At 49.0% G+C, this 17,659-nt stretch overlaps 2 protein-coding genes across 2 annotated transcripts; both read left to right on the top strand.

The window, feature by feature from the left end:
* The first annotated feature begins 5,405 nt into the window (after positions 1–5,405).
* Positions 5,406–6,344, top strand: LOC131904675 (olfactory receptor 13J1-like). Its single transcript, XM_059255738.1, has one exon. The coding sequence runs from the start codon at positions 5,406–5,408 to the stop codon at positions 6,342–6,344; it is 939 nt and encodes a 312-aa protein (XP_059111721.1).
* An 8,740-nt stretch (positions 6,345–15,084) lies between these two features.
* LOC131904674 (olfactory receptor 13C7-like) lies at positions 15,085–16,035 on the top strand. The gene has a single exon (XM_059255737.1). It carries the CDS (start codon positions 15,085–15,087, stop codon positions 16,033–16,035), a length of 951 nt encoding a protein of 316 aa, XP_059111720.1.
* The last annotated feature ends 1,624 nt before the right edge of the window (positions 16,036–17,659 follow it).

Below are 17,659 nucleotides of genomic sequence, written 5' to 3'. Positions count from 1 at the left end.
AGGTTTTTTTTAAAAAAAATTGGGCTGGAGAGACGGCTCAGTGATTAAGAGCATTGGCTGCTCTTCCATAGGACCCAGGTTAGATTCCCAGAACCCACACGATGGCTTTCACTGTCTAGTTCCAGGGGAATGGATGGCTTCTTCTGGTCAATTTGAGCACTAGGCAGCACGTTACACTCACATGCATGCAGGCAAACACCCACATACAACTGAAAAGAAAAAGTTAAAAAAGTAGGTGATGTAAAATGTCTGTTCCAAAAGCCAGGCATTGTGGTGCACGTCTGTAGTCTCAGCATGTGGGAACTGGGGCAGGAATATCAGGAATTGGATATTCAGTCTCAGCTTCATGACAAGTTCGAGGCCAGGTGAGTTACACGAGACCCTGTTCCAAAAAGCAGAACTCACCACAATGTAATAGATGAAAGAATACTTTAAAGAAGGAATAACATTCGAGACAGGGGTGGGTTCCGGGCTTCTGGGGCTGGAGGGTAAGTATAACTTATACGCTATAGAATTGTATATTTTTTTAAATTTTTATTGGGTTTATTCATTCATTATTTACTTATTTTGCATTGCTAGAGATTGAACCTGGAACCTCGGGCACAGTAGGCAAGAGTTCCACCATTGAATTAAAACCCACCTTTTCCCCTTGGTTATTTTGAGACAATATCTCATTAAATCACCCAGGCTGGCCTTTGATCTTTCTGAATAGCTGGAATTACTGCCCATGTCACTAGAGTCCTTAAAAATTTTACAAGAATGCTTTCTATGTTAGTTTATACGTAAGCTAGTAAAATTACTACTTTTTTTTTCTTTTTGAGACAAGGTCTTGTGTAACCCAGGCTTACTTCAAACTCATTATGGAGCAGAGGATGGCCTTGGACTTCTGATCCCCCTGCCTCCACCTCCAAAGTGCCAGGGGTGTGTGCCACCCTGCCCAATGTATATAGTGCTGGGGATGGAACCCAGGGCTTATGCATGGCTAGGCAAGCACTGCACTGAATGAGCAACGTGCCTAGCTCTTGCAGTTTTAAAATGCTTAAATAAAAATCCAACAACAAAAACACAAAACCTTGTTCCAAAATAAAATATATTATGACTTCTTTCTTTCTTTCTTTCTTTCTTTTCTTTCTTTCTTTCTTTCTTTCTTTCTTTTTTTCTGAGTCTGGGAATCAAGCCCCAGACCCTGTGTAAACAAGAGGAGTGCTATACCTTGAACTACATCCTCCACCTTATGACCCTCTTTAAAGAGACCCATAAGTCATCAGGGGTATGGATTCTGGAAGGGACTTCAGTGAAGAAGCACCTCTTGCATGCTGTGAGTACAGGGAAGAGGGGCCAGGTGGAGGCAGAGGAGAGTGGTCACGAGCTACCTGGGCAGACCACGCAGTGACCAAGGAGACTTGAGTGGCCCGGGGGACCATGGCCATGCTTCTGCCCCTCTGATGACACTGAGCTGACTCTGGACCTCTCACAGCATCTCTTGTCCACACAGTGGGTCTTGGTCAAGACGGTCTTCAAGCACTGGCTTGTCAGATAACTTAGAATTCTTGTCTCTTTATCCGGTCCCTCTCCTGTTACACTCCAGATTTTGTAGCTCTGTAAACTCCTGACGAGAACTGAGCCAAGATCCCTCACACTCCACCTGGAAGGCAGCAAGACCTCTGACTTGTTTACTTGTCCTTTCTTTATTTGTAAACTGATTAAAAGTGCTGGTGTATTCATCCCATTAATTAAGCATCCATTCCTTCATTGGTTTATTCATAAATGTTTCTGGACCGACTCTGGCTGGGGACGGAGCTGAGAGCATGGATCCCTGAGCCCTGAGTCACTTTCTCCAACTTTTCGACGCTAATTAAGCTCTCTAACTAAACTGTGTAATTGGGTCTTTGGGACATCCTCCCTGAAGCATCCCAAAGCGTGTAAGCTAGGTACATTTCCTTTCCCCACTCTAAGTTGCCTGGGGATTTGCAATCCCTTGGTATACGGGCCACTTTGAATGGCGCCACCTCCATTTGGACCACCTGCTCCCTAGAAGGCTGTTGGTCAGGATGGCACTGAGATCTGCCCAGAATGGGGAGCCGCTCCTGCCCACCGAAAACCACCGAGGGTCCATTCAGTCTTGAGCCACCAGAATGTTCTAGTTCCACCTACTTCAGAGAATCCTGCTGAGTTCTGAGCCCTTAAGACAATTCTGCCAAATTCTAAATGTTCCACTTGATTTTATCAAGTTGAAAACTCTCCATGAATTCCACAAAAACCTAGGCATGTTTCCACGGTTTAAAGAGTCAGGCTGGAGTGAAACTTCTCCAGCGAGCCAGAGCACAAATCAGGAGGAGGCTGAAGGTAGGTGAGATGTAGGGTGTGTAGACAGAAGGAAGGGTGGGGAGCCCTGAGGAGTCACCGGGCTGTGGCTTCCCACTCTGATTCACTGTGCTGCTTCCCATCTCTGGGCCTCAGTTTCCCCAAGTGTAAGGATCCAGCCGATGTGTAAGCCCCTTCCAAGTTCTGCAAGAGTGTCCCCTAGACTGCAAGCGGTCCAGAACTGGCCAGTTGCCCACTCCATTTTCCTTAGTCCTAGGGAGTTGCAGGAAGACAGCAAGAAGTTACTTAGAGCTGTACCTTGGCCTTAGAACCTAAGAGAGGAGAGGAAGGAGATGACATCGCCGTGGGCTGGTAGGGATGGCAGCTGGCCAGAAGTGAAGACGTGGCTGTCACCCTGAGCTACAGCACAAGGGAACACATGGGACATGGAGGGGAAAACTCAGTCGGCTCGGGAGGTAAAGGGAGGCTGACTGTGAACTGGAATTTAGGGAGCAGCGGTCAGGAGAAAGTGGGAGACAGAAAGGACCCTGTGGTCTCTACAGACAAAGCTCCCTGGCCTGGGCCCTCTCCTGTCTTCCTCAGCTGTAGGAGAAAAGTCAGAGCCAGAGAGACTCATCTTTGACACACAGGCTAGGAAGCAGACAGGACACACAGTCAGTTTTGTCAGCTTGTCCCAGGCTCCTTTGTAACCCCCACCTCAGGGCTGCTCCGTCCTTATGACTCCCCTCAACCCCTACCAAGCTGTGGTCTCCTGCTTAGCTCAGTAAAGCACTTTGGTCATAGGTCCAAGAGTCTTCCAATCCTGGTGTGTGTGTGTGTGTGTGTGTGTGTGTGTGTGTGTGTGTGTGTGTGTGTGAGAGAGAGAGAGAGAGAGAGAGAGACAGACAGACAGACAGACAGACAGACATCTATGCAATACACTCAGGTGAATATGTGAATGGCCACATGTGCACAAATGAGCCTCACAGATGTATATGTACCAGTGTGTAAGACAGATATTGGTGTGCCTACCTGAATGTGTACACAGGAGGTGACCCCATGTGGGTATATGTGTATTCCTGCCCAGAGCCCATGGCCTCAGGTGCCCATGTTTCCTAGTGACTGAAGTGGTAAATTGCTGTGTGTGCAATCATGCAAAAAGGAGGCCATGGCTTACTCCAGTCACCAGAGCTTCAAGGGAAAGACAGGACCATCTCTGTGCCTTGTCCCAGTGCTTGTCTCCAATGATGTTCTGCTAAACAAGATGGCCCCACCAAGCATCCCGCTTCAGAGAATCCCTACCGAGCTTTGGTGGGGAGCTCACTGCTCATACCCCTCCTGATACCATGGTGATGTGGACACAGTCAGGATGAGACCAGAGCTCGACCTGAGACCCTACGACTAGATCAGAGCTCTCCTTGCTGCAGAGTGGCCCTTGATTCCCAGAGGTAGGGTTCAGTGTAGGACTAAGCGCTGAGTTCTATGTTAGTACTGAATAGGAAGAAGGAAGAGTCACTGGGGCCACCTAGCCTTGGCCTGAGGTGTGGCAGAGGCCCAGAGAGACCCTTCAAGTGCCCCATTATTACAAAGAAGTTTGTATGCCTCTTAGGGCATGCAGAGAGAGGAGGGAGAGCCAGCACGGGAGGGTGGAGAACTCTGCCTGGGAAGGGTTTGGAGTCCGTGCCCAGCCTACGTCCTCTCTTGTTCCCCTCATGCCCAGCACAGTGTTTGGTGTGGAGCGGGTCCCATGTCACTTCTTGATTTGGGAAAGAATAAATAAGGAGCCAGTGAAAGGAGAGACAGCGCCAGGAGGAGCGTCAGAGAGGAGGCGGATTTTGGCACCGTGTTCCATGATATGGTGGCCTCATTCCAGGTACTCTGAGACACCATGGAGGGCTGAAAATCTGCTTCTTTGCTAGTAAGAGGATTATGGGGAGGAAGCAGGAAGATGTCCATCCAGGACAGCAGGTGTTTGGGGATTGTTGGAGGCAAATGTCTGCTCCATATGGGGAGGTGTTTCAGTGCTAGGAAGACTCTCCTGGAGACTCACCTCCCTGGCAGCCATCGTGTGGGCTCCGTTTCCCCACCTGCTGTAAGAGAGCTCCCCGGTGAACTTGTCAGGACACTTCCTGTGCTAGTAACCTTGGTGGTTATGAAGCCAAAACATCCTTTGTTCGGGCTGGGAGAAAATGAGGCCGGGAACTGGCTTTCAGTGTCCCTTGGCTTTTCTCCAGAGAGCTCACAAAGAGGCAACTTCTAAAGCTTCAGCCTATACCAAGCTGCTGACAGAGCATCTCTGTGGAGGAGGGGCACTCAAGGCTTAGGGGCCAGCAGCAGCCCCCCACCCCAACCCCCGTCCCCCAACATCCACCCAAGACACAGAGCATAGAGTGCATGGAGACCAGAGCTGGTCTGAAGAGACAAATCAGACTACCACAGCTGAGGGATAAATGAGGACATTCCAGATAGTGGGAAGAGTGTAAGCCATGCCTCAGAGGCTGCCGCAAAGCCAGGAGGACCTTCAGAGACGTTGTGTCTGGGCCAGCAGAGCAGCAGCAGCAGCACACAGATCCCCTAAGCCAGAAACTCTAGGAGGAAAACGAGCTGTGTCTTGACAGCCTTCTAAGAAAGTCCAGTGTGTGTTCAAGTTTGAGGACCTCTAATCTAGCCCATCAGCTCCCAAACTCAGTTCGTAGATCACTTATCGGTGATAGGTTAAGGGGTGAAAGGGGATCTAGGGTCAGGTAAGTTTGGGAGCACATAATCTACATTGCTTTTGGAGAGCCACCAATAAACATCAGCCGTTTAAAGGCTTTGGCGAGTCCTACAGTAAAGACTTGCATTTCTCACTCAGCATTGGCTCACAGTGATTCTTCAGACTGCCCCTTCACACCTCCATGAACACCCTCTTAGGGAAACGCTGTTCTAAGTCATCCTCACTTCTTACATGGATGCACTGAAGCCTACAGAGGGTGAGGAGACGGCCCCAGAGTCCCAGAAAGTGTGTCCCAGCTGGAAAAGACCTTAGCAACCTCTGTGGTCCCACTACCCTGCACCCTTTGTCCTTCTGCCCCACTGTGTGGAAGCCAGAAACCTGCAGTATGGAGACCAGTAACAGGACAACAGTCTCTGAGTTCATCTTGAAGGGGTTTTCTGGCTACCCCGCCTTGGAGCACCTACTCTTTCCTCTGTGCTCAGCCATGTACCTGGTGACCCTGCTGGGGAACACTGCCATTGTGGCCGTGAGCATCTTGGATGCCCGCTTACACACGCCCATGTACTTTTTTCTGGGCAATCTTTCCATTTTGGACATCTGCTACACATCTACTTTTGTGCCCCTGATGCTGGTCCACCTCCTATCACCCCGGAAGACCATCTCCTTTACTGGCTGTGCCATCCAGATGTGTTTGAGCCTTTCCACGGGCTCCACAGAGTGCCTGCTGCTTGCCATCATGGCCTATGACCGCTACCTGGCCATTTGCCAACCACTCAGGTACCCTGTGCTCATGAGCCACAAGCTCTGCTTGGTGCTGGCAGGGGCCTCCTGGGTACTCTGCCTCTTTAAGTCGGTGACGGAAACGGTCATTGCCATGAGGCTGCCTTTCTGTGGCCACCATGTGATCAGACACTTCACCTGCGAGATCCTGGCCGTGCTGAAGCTGGCCTGTGGGGACACAGCTGTCAGCGATGCCTTCCTGCTGGTGGGTGCCATCCTCCTCCTGCCTGTACCCCTGACCCTCATCTGCCTGTCCTACATGCTAATCCTGGCCACCATCCTGAGGGTGCCCTCAGCCACCGGACGCCGCAAAGCCTTCTCCACCTGCTCCACACACCTGGCCGTGGTCCTGCTCTTCTACAGCACCATCATCTTCATGTACATGAAACCCAAGAGCAAGGAGGCCCGGATCTCTGACCAGGTCTTCACAGTCCTCTACGCTGTGGTCACACCCATGTTGAACCCCGTCATCTACAGCCTGAGGAACAAGGAGGTGAAGGAGGCTGCCAGGAAAGTGTGGGGCAGTAGATGGGCCTGTAGGTGAGGGAGGGCAGGGCTTGGCGTGGGTAGGGGTCTTGGCTTGTGTGGGTCATCATATGCCAATACCACTGCAAGGCAGAGTGTAGAACTATGAGGCCCTCCACTCCAAAGACACAGCACCAAGTCCCACTAATCCTGGCACAGAACTACCCACCTTCTGCTCCTGCCCTATCCTAGTACCCAGCGTCTGCTTCTGGGCCTCCACAGCAGCCTCTGGGATGATCTCAAGACTTCAGCCTTGGCTAGGTGCGGTGGCTCACACCTATAATACCAGCATTTGTGAGGCTGAGGCAGGAGGGTGGTAAATTTGATGTCGGCCTGTGCTACATAGTAAGACCGAGTCTCAAATAAATAAATGGATATTAGTCATTAGACTTGACCTCTTGAGTCTCTCTTCAGTGGGGCATCGGGAGGGCCATTTTAAGAACCACTTAAGAGTGCATCACTCTCCTGACTGACATCCATAAGTGGCTCCTCACTGCTCCCAAGATGAAGCAGACGCTCTTCAGCCGGTTCTCACAGCTGCCTACCTGACTGCCTAGCTCCCAACCACCTCCTCACACTCTCCTGCCTCAGAGCCCCCCACACCAGCCTCACCCTTCCCCACACTGCTACCTCCAAGCTCTTCTTGTGTTCTCCCTGTGAGGCAGCTCTTCCCGGCACACACCCCATGTGTCCCTTGAGGCCCACACACATTTGCTCCTCTCTTCGTGTCCCTCCTGCGTCCTTGGTTTCCAATATTCTACCAAGAGCAGGGAACATCACATCTTACTTTGCCCCAACATCCACCCTGGCTCAGCTCCAGGCCCTGAACACCTTTCTGAAGTGCATACATGAACATGAAAATGTAGAGACACTCATGGTAGTATAGGGTCCTTCCCAAATCTGAACAGAGCTGCGATGAAGTCCACAGAGGTTAGGCAAGGGCTAGTCCTCTGGGAGATGACAGGAGAGGCAGAAGTTAGGTCCAAAAGTACAAGAGCCCAGATCTGTCTGGGCAGAGGACACCAACCACCCAGAGCAACCTTAAGCTGAGGTTCCTCTTCAACCCTACCCAACAGCAGCTGCAGCTTCCGGTATTCTTGCCTCATCTGGGGTACCCTCATCACCCCATCCCTGAGCCCTCCATCCTTGTCCCTACTGGCTGCTCAGCCTCCCCAGTTTCCCTTTCTGAGAGCTTATGAGCACACGAAGGAGTCACACATCCACTCCCCACTCACCCCGGCCTCAGTGACAGGCATCAACTAGACCATAGTGAGCTAGGCCTGACCTCCAAGCAGCGGTCAGGCCCTCCTGCTAGCTGGCTGCAGGCCACTACAGCCCCACACAAGCCCTCTGTTCCCCTATTGGGCCTGCTTCTTTCCCCTGGGACTCTCAGTGAGCCAGGCTAGAAAGAGAAAGGAAATTAAGGAGCAGGGCAAGGGACAGAAGCCGCGCCCCTTGGGATCTAGTTTGCATGTCTGCCTGGCCAAGAGTCAAGAAACTTCAACATAACTGATAAAACCCAGCCTGCCTGCAGAGGCGGTACTCGTTTTCCTAAAGACATCTCAAACAGGATGTTCAAAACGATCAAGAACTCAAGCCGGGCAGTGGTGGCGCACACCTTTAATTCCGGCACTTGGGAGGCAGAGCCAGGAGGCTCTCTGTGAGTTCGAGGCCAGCCTGGTCTACAAAGCAAGTTCCAGGATAGTCAAGAGAGAGAGGTTACACAGAGAAACCCGGTCTCAAAAAATAAATAAATAAGCCGGGCGGTGGTGGCGCACGCCTTTAATCCCAGCACTCGGGAGGCACAGCCAGGCGGATCTCTGTGAGTTCGAGGCCAGCCTGGACTACCAAGTGAGTTCCAGGAAAGGCGCAAAGCTACACAGAGAAACCCTGTCTCGAAAAACCAAAAAATAAATAAATAAATAAATAAATAAATAAATAAATAAATAAATAAATAAAAAATAAGCTAACCATGCAATGATCATGAACTCTACTTACTTAGGGCCAAAATGTCTGTGCCTTGAGTTTAACTGTGTTAGCATTCCCATCTCATCCCTATATCTAAATAGTAGACCTTACAATTCATTTACAAAGGAAATACTTGAGGATGAGAAATAAGAACTGGAAGGATGGCTCAGCAGTTAAGAGCATTTATTGTTCTTGCAGAGGACACACACCCACATTGCAACTCACAACCGTCTGTAACACCAGGTCCAGGGGATGCGATGCCCTCTTCTGGCCTCCATAGGTACTGCACACACATGTTGCACATACAGACAAGCAGGCAAACACTCATACACATAAAACAAAAATAAATATTTTTTAAATCATATACTTTTACTTTCAAATTTTGCTTAATCCTTAAGTTTTATAAATTACATTATTTGTTTTTATTCTTTTTTTTTTTTTTTAGACAAGGTCTCTTATCCTGGAACTCACTATATAGATCAGACTGGTCTCAAATTCATTGTGATCTGCCTACTTCTGCCTCCTGGGTGCTGGGATTAAAGGCCCACAGCACTACACCCAGCTATAAATTACATACTTTAAGCAATGTGACAAAAATTTATGTATCCATTGTAAAGACACCTAAGTACAGCTTCCCTCTCCAGTTAGTACCCACTTCATTGTACATCCTTTTCCCCTCCATGTCTCTGACTTTTGCTGAATTTTTTTTCTGTGGTGTAGCCAACGATTCCATTTTACCCAAGTGGAGGTTCCTAAGCAAGGATCTCCAAACCACTGGTTGCAATGCTGGGCTTCATCTCCCCACCACAGCTGATATGAGCAGAGGCCCAAGGGGAAAGTACCACTGCTCTTGGATACCTTCTGAGCATGCATGAGTGGGGCTGGCAGCAATCAGGCCAGGCTGCTTTTCTTTTTTTTTTTTTTTTTTTTGGTTTTTCGAGACAGGGTTTCTCTGTGTAGCTTTGTGCCTTTCCTGGAACTCACTTGGTAGTCCAGGCTGGCCTCGAACTCACAGAGATCCGCCTGGCTCTGCCTCCCGAGTGCTGGGATTAAAGGCGTGCGCCACCACCGCCCGGCTCCAGGCTGCTTTTCATTCCGTCACTGCCAGGATACCATCTTCCCTTTCACACCTAGCGAATCAGCTTCTCTTCATCTTGTGCCTACTGTTAAATAAGGAGCAGTAATAAATCGGTATGAACTTCTTGTACAGTAAGTGGGAAGATGAACCAGGGACCTTAAAAACTTCCAGGTCTTTTAACATTGTCATTTCTAGAAATCTACTTTAAGGGAATAAATGAAGAGCAAATGCAGGGCATGGTGGTGCATGCCTATGATCTTAGCACTTAGGAGACAGAGACAGAAAGATCAGAGGTTAAAGGCACTCCTCAACCATACAGCAAGTTTGAGATCAGCCTGGGCTACATGAGATGCCTTCACACACACACACACACACACACACACACACACACACACACACACACACACTAGGACACAGTTAAATATTTATATACAAGAATTCTAATTACAGCACAAAACACATTAATACATAGTACAAAAAATATTGCAATCTTGATGTCCAATTGGAAAAGAATGTTTAAATTAATCCGGGTGGAGTTCAATGGTGGAATGCAACACAGACACAGGAAACATTTTTGAGAAATACTGGATGAAAGGAAATTATCACAATGTAATTAACAGGAGCGGGGGAAGGCAGACCAGGAAACATCACATTCAATGCCTCCCTAATCTTACTGTTTAATTCTTTGTCTCATGGGTAATGACTAAGTCTGTAGAAAATTCCGGAAAACTGCAATGAGATGTTCATAACAGTTGCTTCCTCTCTAGGCAGTGGGGTTACAGGTAACTACTGTTCTCTTGGCTTTTTCAACATTGTTCAATATTTCTAAATAAATAGGACCTTGGACCTGAGAAATGACGGTATTCTTTTTAGGAAGTGGGAGGTCATCTTGCTCCAGAGTCGATGGGCTCCGGTGGGGCAGAAGGGAGGAGGCTGGTGATGCAGCCTCAGCCATGTGAGCCGAGAGAGGAGAGTGGAACAGAAATGCTGTTACGGACAGGCATGAGCAAGATGTCCAGGAGGAGGAGACCTGCGGGATAATAGATGTGATTTACCTGTACTGTTCAGCATCGCAGAAGTGGGTGAGGAAGAGGGAAGACCGTGGGCTTCAGGGGATTTCTCAGATGGGTAGAGACGCTACCACCGTCTACTGTGGTACAGAAGGCAAGAGCAGCAGGCAGGGCTGAGGAGACACCAATCCTGGTCTCAGACCTGTTGGGCTCAAGTGTCTCCCAGGCAGCAAACAGGCCTAGACCGTTCCAGGGGCAGATAGAAAATCAGAACTAATCATTGCTTTGACTTGTTTTCCTAATAAAAATCCCAGAAGATACATCATGGCATAGTATGAGAAATTATAAATTCTACTGTCTTTTTTATAGCTGTATTTTAGTATCTAAATTGTAAATAGTATCTTTGTTGTAAAAGGCTGTGAAGGGAAGGGGAATATCTATAAAAATTCACGTGCCTAAAGTGAGCATTTAAAACACCCCTTACATGCATTTGGGGGTCTCATACCTCCCTCAGTAAATAGCCTTCCTCAAAGCTGGGTGGATGGATGGATGGATGGATGGATGGATGGGTCTAAGACCACACAGCAATCACGGAAGGAGATAAATCATTTTCCAATGCAGGTGCCCAGGCCTAGTAAAGGACCGCCCCACCCTAGAGCCTGTGGCAGGCAAGAGGTAAGACTACAAGGTCCGACCTTCTCTGTCCACCTCACATCAGCAGGGACCTCTTGGGACAGGGCAAGGAACCTGGAGTCCCAGGAGCCCGAGTCCCTCAGCAGGCAAAGCTGAAAGTTTGTGAGCTTGTAGAGTTGAACTTTAAATTGGGCAGGGACCATGTGGTCCCTGGAAAGGGAGCAGGCGGGCTGTGTGGCAGGGGATCAGGACGCTGATCCTTGGGGCCCCTCAGCCTGACCCACCTTCGCACATTGCACCTGCTAGTTATGAACTCAGGACTACCCAACCAGCTCCCGCAAGCTTCAGGTCAGCCAGCATGACCCCAGACCCCCACCTGTTCTTACGCCACTGCATCAGTCCGTCCGTGGTAAGGAATTCATCTGCATGCTATTTACAGTAACCCTTCTTCAAGACCTTTAAAAGCTAAAGTACCTATTACATGACAATGATAATATCCACACTCACTGTATATTTACCACGAGCCAGGCTCGGAACTAACAGCTGTACTGCACCCCGTGCACTCCGAAACTATCACCATGTGCAAGGAGGCACTACTGTCTCTGTGACAGATAAGGAAACTGAGGCTCAAAAAAACGGTTAGCAGACAGAACACGGTGGAGCACATTTGCAATCCCAGATTGGGAGACAGAGGCAGGGGGATGATTATGAATTTAAGGCTAACCTGGTCAATACAGCAAGTTCCAGGCCAATCAATAGCCCTATCTCAAACAAATGAACACACACACACACACACACACACACACACACACACACACCAAAAAAACAAACAACCACCACAACAAAAACCTGTGGGGGCAGGAGGGGACATGCTCGCAATTGGCAAAGCTGGGTGTGGGCCTAGGACGGCCTGATTCCAAGGCTGCTCTCACTACCCTCTCACATGGTGGTGGTGGAAATGGCGAAGCAGAAATCCCAAATCCAGACATTTTAAAGAACGGGCCTTTCTATGTATTGTGTCCTTTTATTTCTATGAAAATAATCTTTGAAGCCTGCATTTTTAAGAATTAAGTGGTTACCATTAGGTTCACCAGCAGTGAAACTTATGGGATATTTGCCTTGCAAAGTAACACTGGCCTGCCAGGCCACAGGGTTAGAAGTTTCTGGAACAATGTGAGGGACTGTTTGGGAGGTTACCGAGTACCAGAGATCACCTAGTTGGATGGCTCCATTTCTGAGTTGGAGGAACTTGGTTAAGGTCCCACAGCAGAATGGGAACAAAAGCCAGAAATCGAACCCAGGTCTCTTCCCTTCCATTCCAGGACCCAGCCATGCTTTTTCTGCCTCCACGCGTTGTTAGACAGTAGAATGGAAGTAGACACATTGTTCTCGGAGACACTCGGTGTCACATAGCTCTTTGAATATGGTGTTTTTCTGGGACATAACAGTGTGTGACATCTAGACAGATGATAGAATCATTAAAAAAAAAAAATCTGAGCTGGGTGGTGATGGCACTCGCCTTTAATCCCAGCACTTGGGAGGCAGAGCCAGGTGGATCTCTGTGAGTTCGAGGCCAGTTTGGTCTACAGAGTGAGTTCCAGAACAGGCACCAAGGCTACACAGAGAAACCCTGTCTCTGAAAAAAAAAAAAAAAAAAAAAAAAAATCTGGCCTGGTATTCTCCATGGAGCTCAAGCTGGCTTCAAACCTACAATTTTCATGCTTTGGTGTCCTTTGTGGTATTATAGGCATGTGCTACCATGCCCTATTTAGAATGGATTTGAGTGTGCCATGAGATGCCAAGGTGCCCAGATGTAGTGCTGATGTGCAGTGACCTCGCTGGTTCTCTCCCTTCTGAGCATGTGTTGGGACTACATAGGCCCAGTGGTTTGTGGGTAGATGTACATACAGTGTGTCATACTTCTTGGTCTGAGCATTTAACTGCTGGTGGAGATGTTCCAGTGTGTCCTTCCCCAGCCATAACCAGTGATGTCCCAAATGGCAGAGGTCCCCATGAGCCAGCCTCTGAAGAGAGCCCTCTGAAATCCACCTTGTATATGTATTAAGAAGACATGCCTGTCATGTTAAGCTAGCTAAAGTTATGAGGTTTTGTGTTACTGCACCATAATCTGGCACATCCTGACTGATGCTCCTGGTGTCCTATCATGTGCCCAGTTCTAGGTCAAAGCCACTGGTGGCCTGGCACCACGGTATTTTCTCCACTTAGATTGGATTAGTTCTCATAGCCCTGATATGTCATGAGCAGACCCTTATGCTGTGATGAAGCCCACCATGTTCCTGATGTGGCCCCCCAAGAAAAAGTAGCTGTTCCCTAGGTAGGAGACTGCCACTCCCCAACAGACTCTTCTAGCAAATCTCAATGACTCCATCTTTGTGGTGGAGGGGGAAGAGTGTTCATATCAGAGAACAGTATATAGGGCACAGTGACAGAAGCCATCTCAACACATAGCTCAGTTGGAATGGCAATCACTGGTCGTCTTGGGAACGGAACACTGGAGGGTGACAGTGACAAATTGGATATATCCCTTTCACTTCAATAGCTCACTATTCAATAGTCTAGTCAGAGGGGGAGAGTAAGGGAGGGGCACAATAACACAATTCATCTGAAATATATCTGCTAACAGGCAGGTGAGCATCCTGTTATCAGGGTGGCCAGAGTCATGTGAGGCAGCCACGCAGAGGTGTGCAAACTGAGGCTAGAAGAGTGGTTGAGAAATGCCAGTGCAGCCCAAGGACCTCTCACAGGAAGAGGGATGAGACTGGATGGCGGAGACGTCATCTAATGATGGAAACGCTCTAACCAGACTAAAGCATGCGGTTCACATGAGCAAGCAGGGCAGAGTCTGCTCACAAGAGCCTCAAATGCCTCTGCCACAGGAGTTGAGCTAAACAAGATCGTGTAACCACACGTCCAGGACGACTAGGCTAGCAAGTCTCTTCAGAGTTCAGATTGATCTCTTTATGTCTTAGACTCAACTCTCAAGGCTCTTAAGCCCCAAGAGAGGAAGGGCTGTGTCCAAGGTCACTGAGAGCCAGAGGGTGAGTGGTTTTAAACTTCAGGGGAGCAGGAGCCACAGCAGCCTGCCACTTCCGCAGCACTTAGCACAGGCGCACAGGCGCACAGGCGCACAAGCACACAGGCGCACAAGCACACAGGCGCACAGGCGCACAAGCACACAGGCACACAAGCACACAGGCGCACAGGTGCACAAGCACACAGGCGCACAGGCGCACAAGCACACAGGCGTACAGGCTTGCAGAACCAGGTTAGACCCCAGGACCAGCAGCAGCTCTACTGAGGTGTGCATGCTCTTTCATTTCCCTTTGAAAATCAAGAGACTGTCCTGCAACTCCCTAGAGAGAGGTGACCAGCAATCAGACGTACACATCCTGGGAAGCCAAATATTCCATGCTAGGTGACAGCACCCATCAAACACCTACCTTCCAGAGCTCATTTTGTCTCAGTCAAGGGAGCTGGGCAGTAACTATGACAGCTGTAAATTTTTTCCCTGATTCTTTTTCTTTCTGTTGTGAAACATGAAAGAAACAATACCTAGCACAGAGTAGGCACACAAAATAATACCCAGAGAGTGAATGCAGCGGAGATGCTCTGGGCATGATTGTTATAGGAAGTAATCTAAAACAGAGCTTCCTTTGAACGGTCAAGGACACTTGAGAAGCTGGGTGTGGTGGCACTTGCCTGTGATACTAGCCCTCAGGAGGATGGAGGGCTGGAGGCCAGCCTGGGGTGCATGGGGAGACCCTATCTCAAAAAAAAAAAAATCACTTTAGATTCCAAAAGAAGACATCAAACGTGAGTCTTCTGTGTCCTCTGAGCACCGCTTGTGGAGGACAGAGAGGAGTTTAGGGGACCAGAGTGTGTATTAGCGTGTGACTGAGAAGACCAGCTGCAGATCTAAAGTCCGACTCTCTCATTCTACAGATGGTGCAGCTAAACCCCGGAGGGAGGCTGACCTGCTGCTGGTCCCATCTTGCTCATTTCCCAGCCAGCCAGAGCTGTGCGGTCCAGGCGGCAAAAGGAGGACCGAGATGGGTTGGGCAAACCACACAGCTGTGACAGGGTATGTCCTGCTGGGACTCCAGGAGCACCACAGCCTAGAGATAGTCCTGTTCGTGCTTTGTCTGGGCGTCTACTGCACCACTCTACTGGGAAACTCCCTCCTGGTGGGGCTGATTGTGCTGGACCCCCACCTGCACAACCCCATGTACTTCTTTCTCAGCAACCTCTCTCTCATAGACATCTGTGGTACCTCTTCCTTCATACCTCTGATGCTACTCAACTTCCTGGATGTCCAAAGGACCATCTCCTTCCCCAGCTGTGCCCTGCAGATGTACATGACCCTGGCACTAGGTGCTACAGAGTGCCTGCTTCTGGCTGTGATGGCGTACGACCGGTATGTGGCTATCTGTCAGCCACTTCGGTACTCAGAGCTCATGAATGGGCAGCTATGCGTGCAGATGGCAGGAATAAGCTGGGGAGCAGGCTTTGCCAACTCGCTGCTGCAGTCCATCCTTGTCTGGCGCCTCCCCTTCTGTGGCCATAATGTCATCAACCATTTCTTCTGTGAGATCTTGGCAGTGCTGAAGCTGGCCTGCGGGGACATCTCCCTCAACGCACTGATATTAATGATGGCCACGGCTGTCCTGACGATGACTCCACTGCTGCTCATATGCCTCTCTTACGTTTTCATCCTGGCTGCCATCTTTAGGATCCCCTCTACTGCAGGCCAGGCCAAAGCCTTCTCCACCTGCTCTGCCCACCTCACAGTGGTGGTCATTTTCTATGGGACCATATCCTTCATGTACCTCAAGCCCAAAGCCAAAGACCCCAGTGTAGATAAGATCATCACACTGTTCTATGGGATTGTGGCACCCTCACTAAATCCCTTTATCTACAGTCTGAGGAACATGGAAGTGAAAGCCGCCATCACAGCCCTGCTGCGGGGAGGTCTACTCACCAGGAAAATGTCCCACTTTTAACTCATTCTCTATCTTTCTCGGTCAGCAGAGAATAAGTTCTATTGGGGAGATGGCTTCAAGTTCTCAGCGGCTTACAAATCACTAAGGCCTGTGTCTCACTCACGTCTCAGGTCTATTAGACCTATGCTTGGCTGGGGTTCTGCTCCACATCACCCTTGTGGGACTCAGGGTCACAAAGCAGTTACAACCCATACTGATGACCATGACCAAGGGAAGAGAGACGCAAATGAGCCTGCATGCGCTCTTACAGCATCCACTCAGACGGGGCACAGGCCAACACATGGCTACATCTAATGTACAGGGGAGAAACCCAGCCTGGCACATGCTTGGAAGGAAAAAGAGGACTCAGAGATTTTTGAAAACCTAATGGCCAGCACCCAAAACTGAAGAGTCAGCCCAAGAGGAAGTAAGACTTGGTTTCCTCTGCCCTGGTCTCTCCTTCACAGACCCATACTGGGTTCATCACCCCAACAAAGTTCCAGTTAGCTTGCTCACAGCAGCTTTATATCAGCACAGCCAAAGTAGGCTAGCAACATGCTTTCCTGAATGTCCTTTCCATATGGGCTTGGTTAGAGTTGTCCATGGGACATATGTGTACAGAAACTCGGAAGCCAAAGTGAGCAACATCCATTCCTGCAGGAACACTCACATCACTAATATGCTGAATCCCATTGTTAATGGCTCATCTGGTTCTAGCCAGATCCCCTCCCTGAGCTGTTCTCAGACTGGGCCAAGTGCAGCTATGTGCCAAAAGGTGCCCGCTTCTCCTGCGGGCCGTGTGATCATTAAGCTTGACAGTGAGAGCTGGACACAGTTCCCATTTGTCTTCCCAGCTCTAATCCACCCTTTCCTTCCCTCATGCCCCTGTCTTGACTGACCACTAGCCCAACAGCCTGTAAAAGCTTCAGGCCCAATGCCAAATGCAGAGATCCAGCTTGATGGGTCTCCTTAACTACTGCCATGATTGTGGAAGTCTGACCTTGTACTGATTTTATGAAAATATCTCGTGTCCCAAAGACTGAACTTTTGGCAGGCCTCTAGTAAAGAAAGTAATACCCCTTGAGATTATTTAAGACTGTGTACTTAACCTGCTGTCCTACTGTGTACTCAGCTTGTTGAAGTTTAACCTGCCTTTAAGAGAACAATGTAAACCAGTCTTCTAGACCTTGGATTCCTCATGCACTCCACTTCTCAACCTAAGCTAATGCATAGCTTTACTCTTGTTATGTACTGGTCCGTGCCCTTAACCCAGAATAATGTGTACATTGTGGTAATCATTTTCTGCAAACAGCTAACAGGTTGGGAGCAACTTTAAAACAAATGCCCACCATAAATGTTCAAAGCAACATGTGGATGTCGGTTGTTAACGTTTGTGTGGTTTCGTTTACTATCCTGGGTCAGTTGGGAACAGTAAAGTTACTTCCTTTTTAAAACTCTGTTCAAGATGTTGGTAAGAATTCCTCATTTTTGCCCTATGCCATATTGTCTGTTCTGTTCTATAAAATATAGTTCAAAGCCAGTTTTTAGAGATAGACATAAGACAGGAAGAGATCAGACAGACACAGAGACAGGCACACAATCAGACACAGAACAGATAGGAGACAAGGACATCACACACACACAC

This window comes from Peromyscus eremicus, chromosome 2 (genome assembly GCF_949786415.1).
Source record: "Peromyscus eremicus chromosome 2, PerEre_H2_v1, whole genome shotgun sequence".
In the NCBI taxonomy this organism is placed as follows: Eukaryota; Metazoa; Chordata; class Mammalia; order Rodentia; family Cricetidae; genus Peromyscus; species Peromyscus eremicus.
The sequence above is the reverse complement of the archived record's forward strand: the minus strand, read 5'-3'. Positions and strand labels throughout refer to the sequence as shown.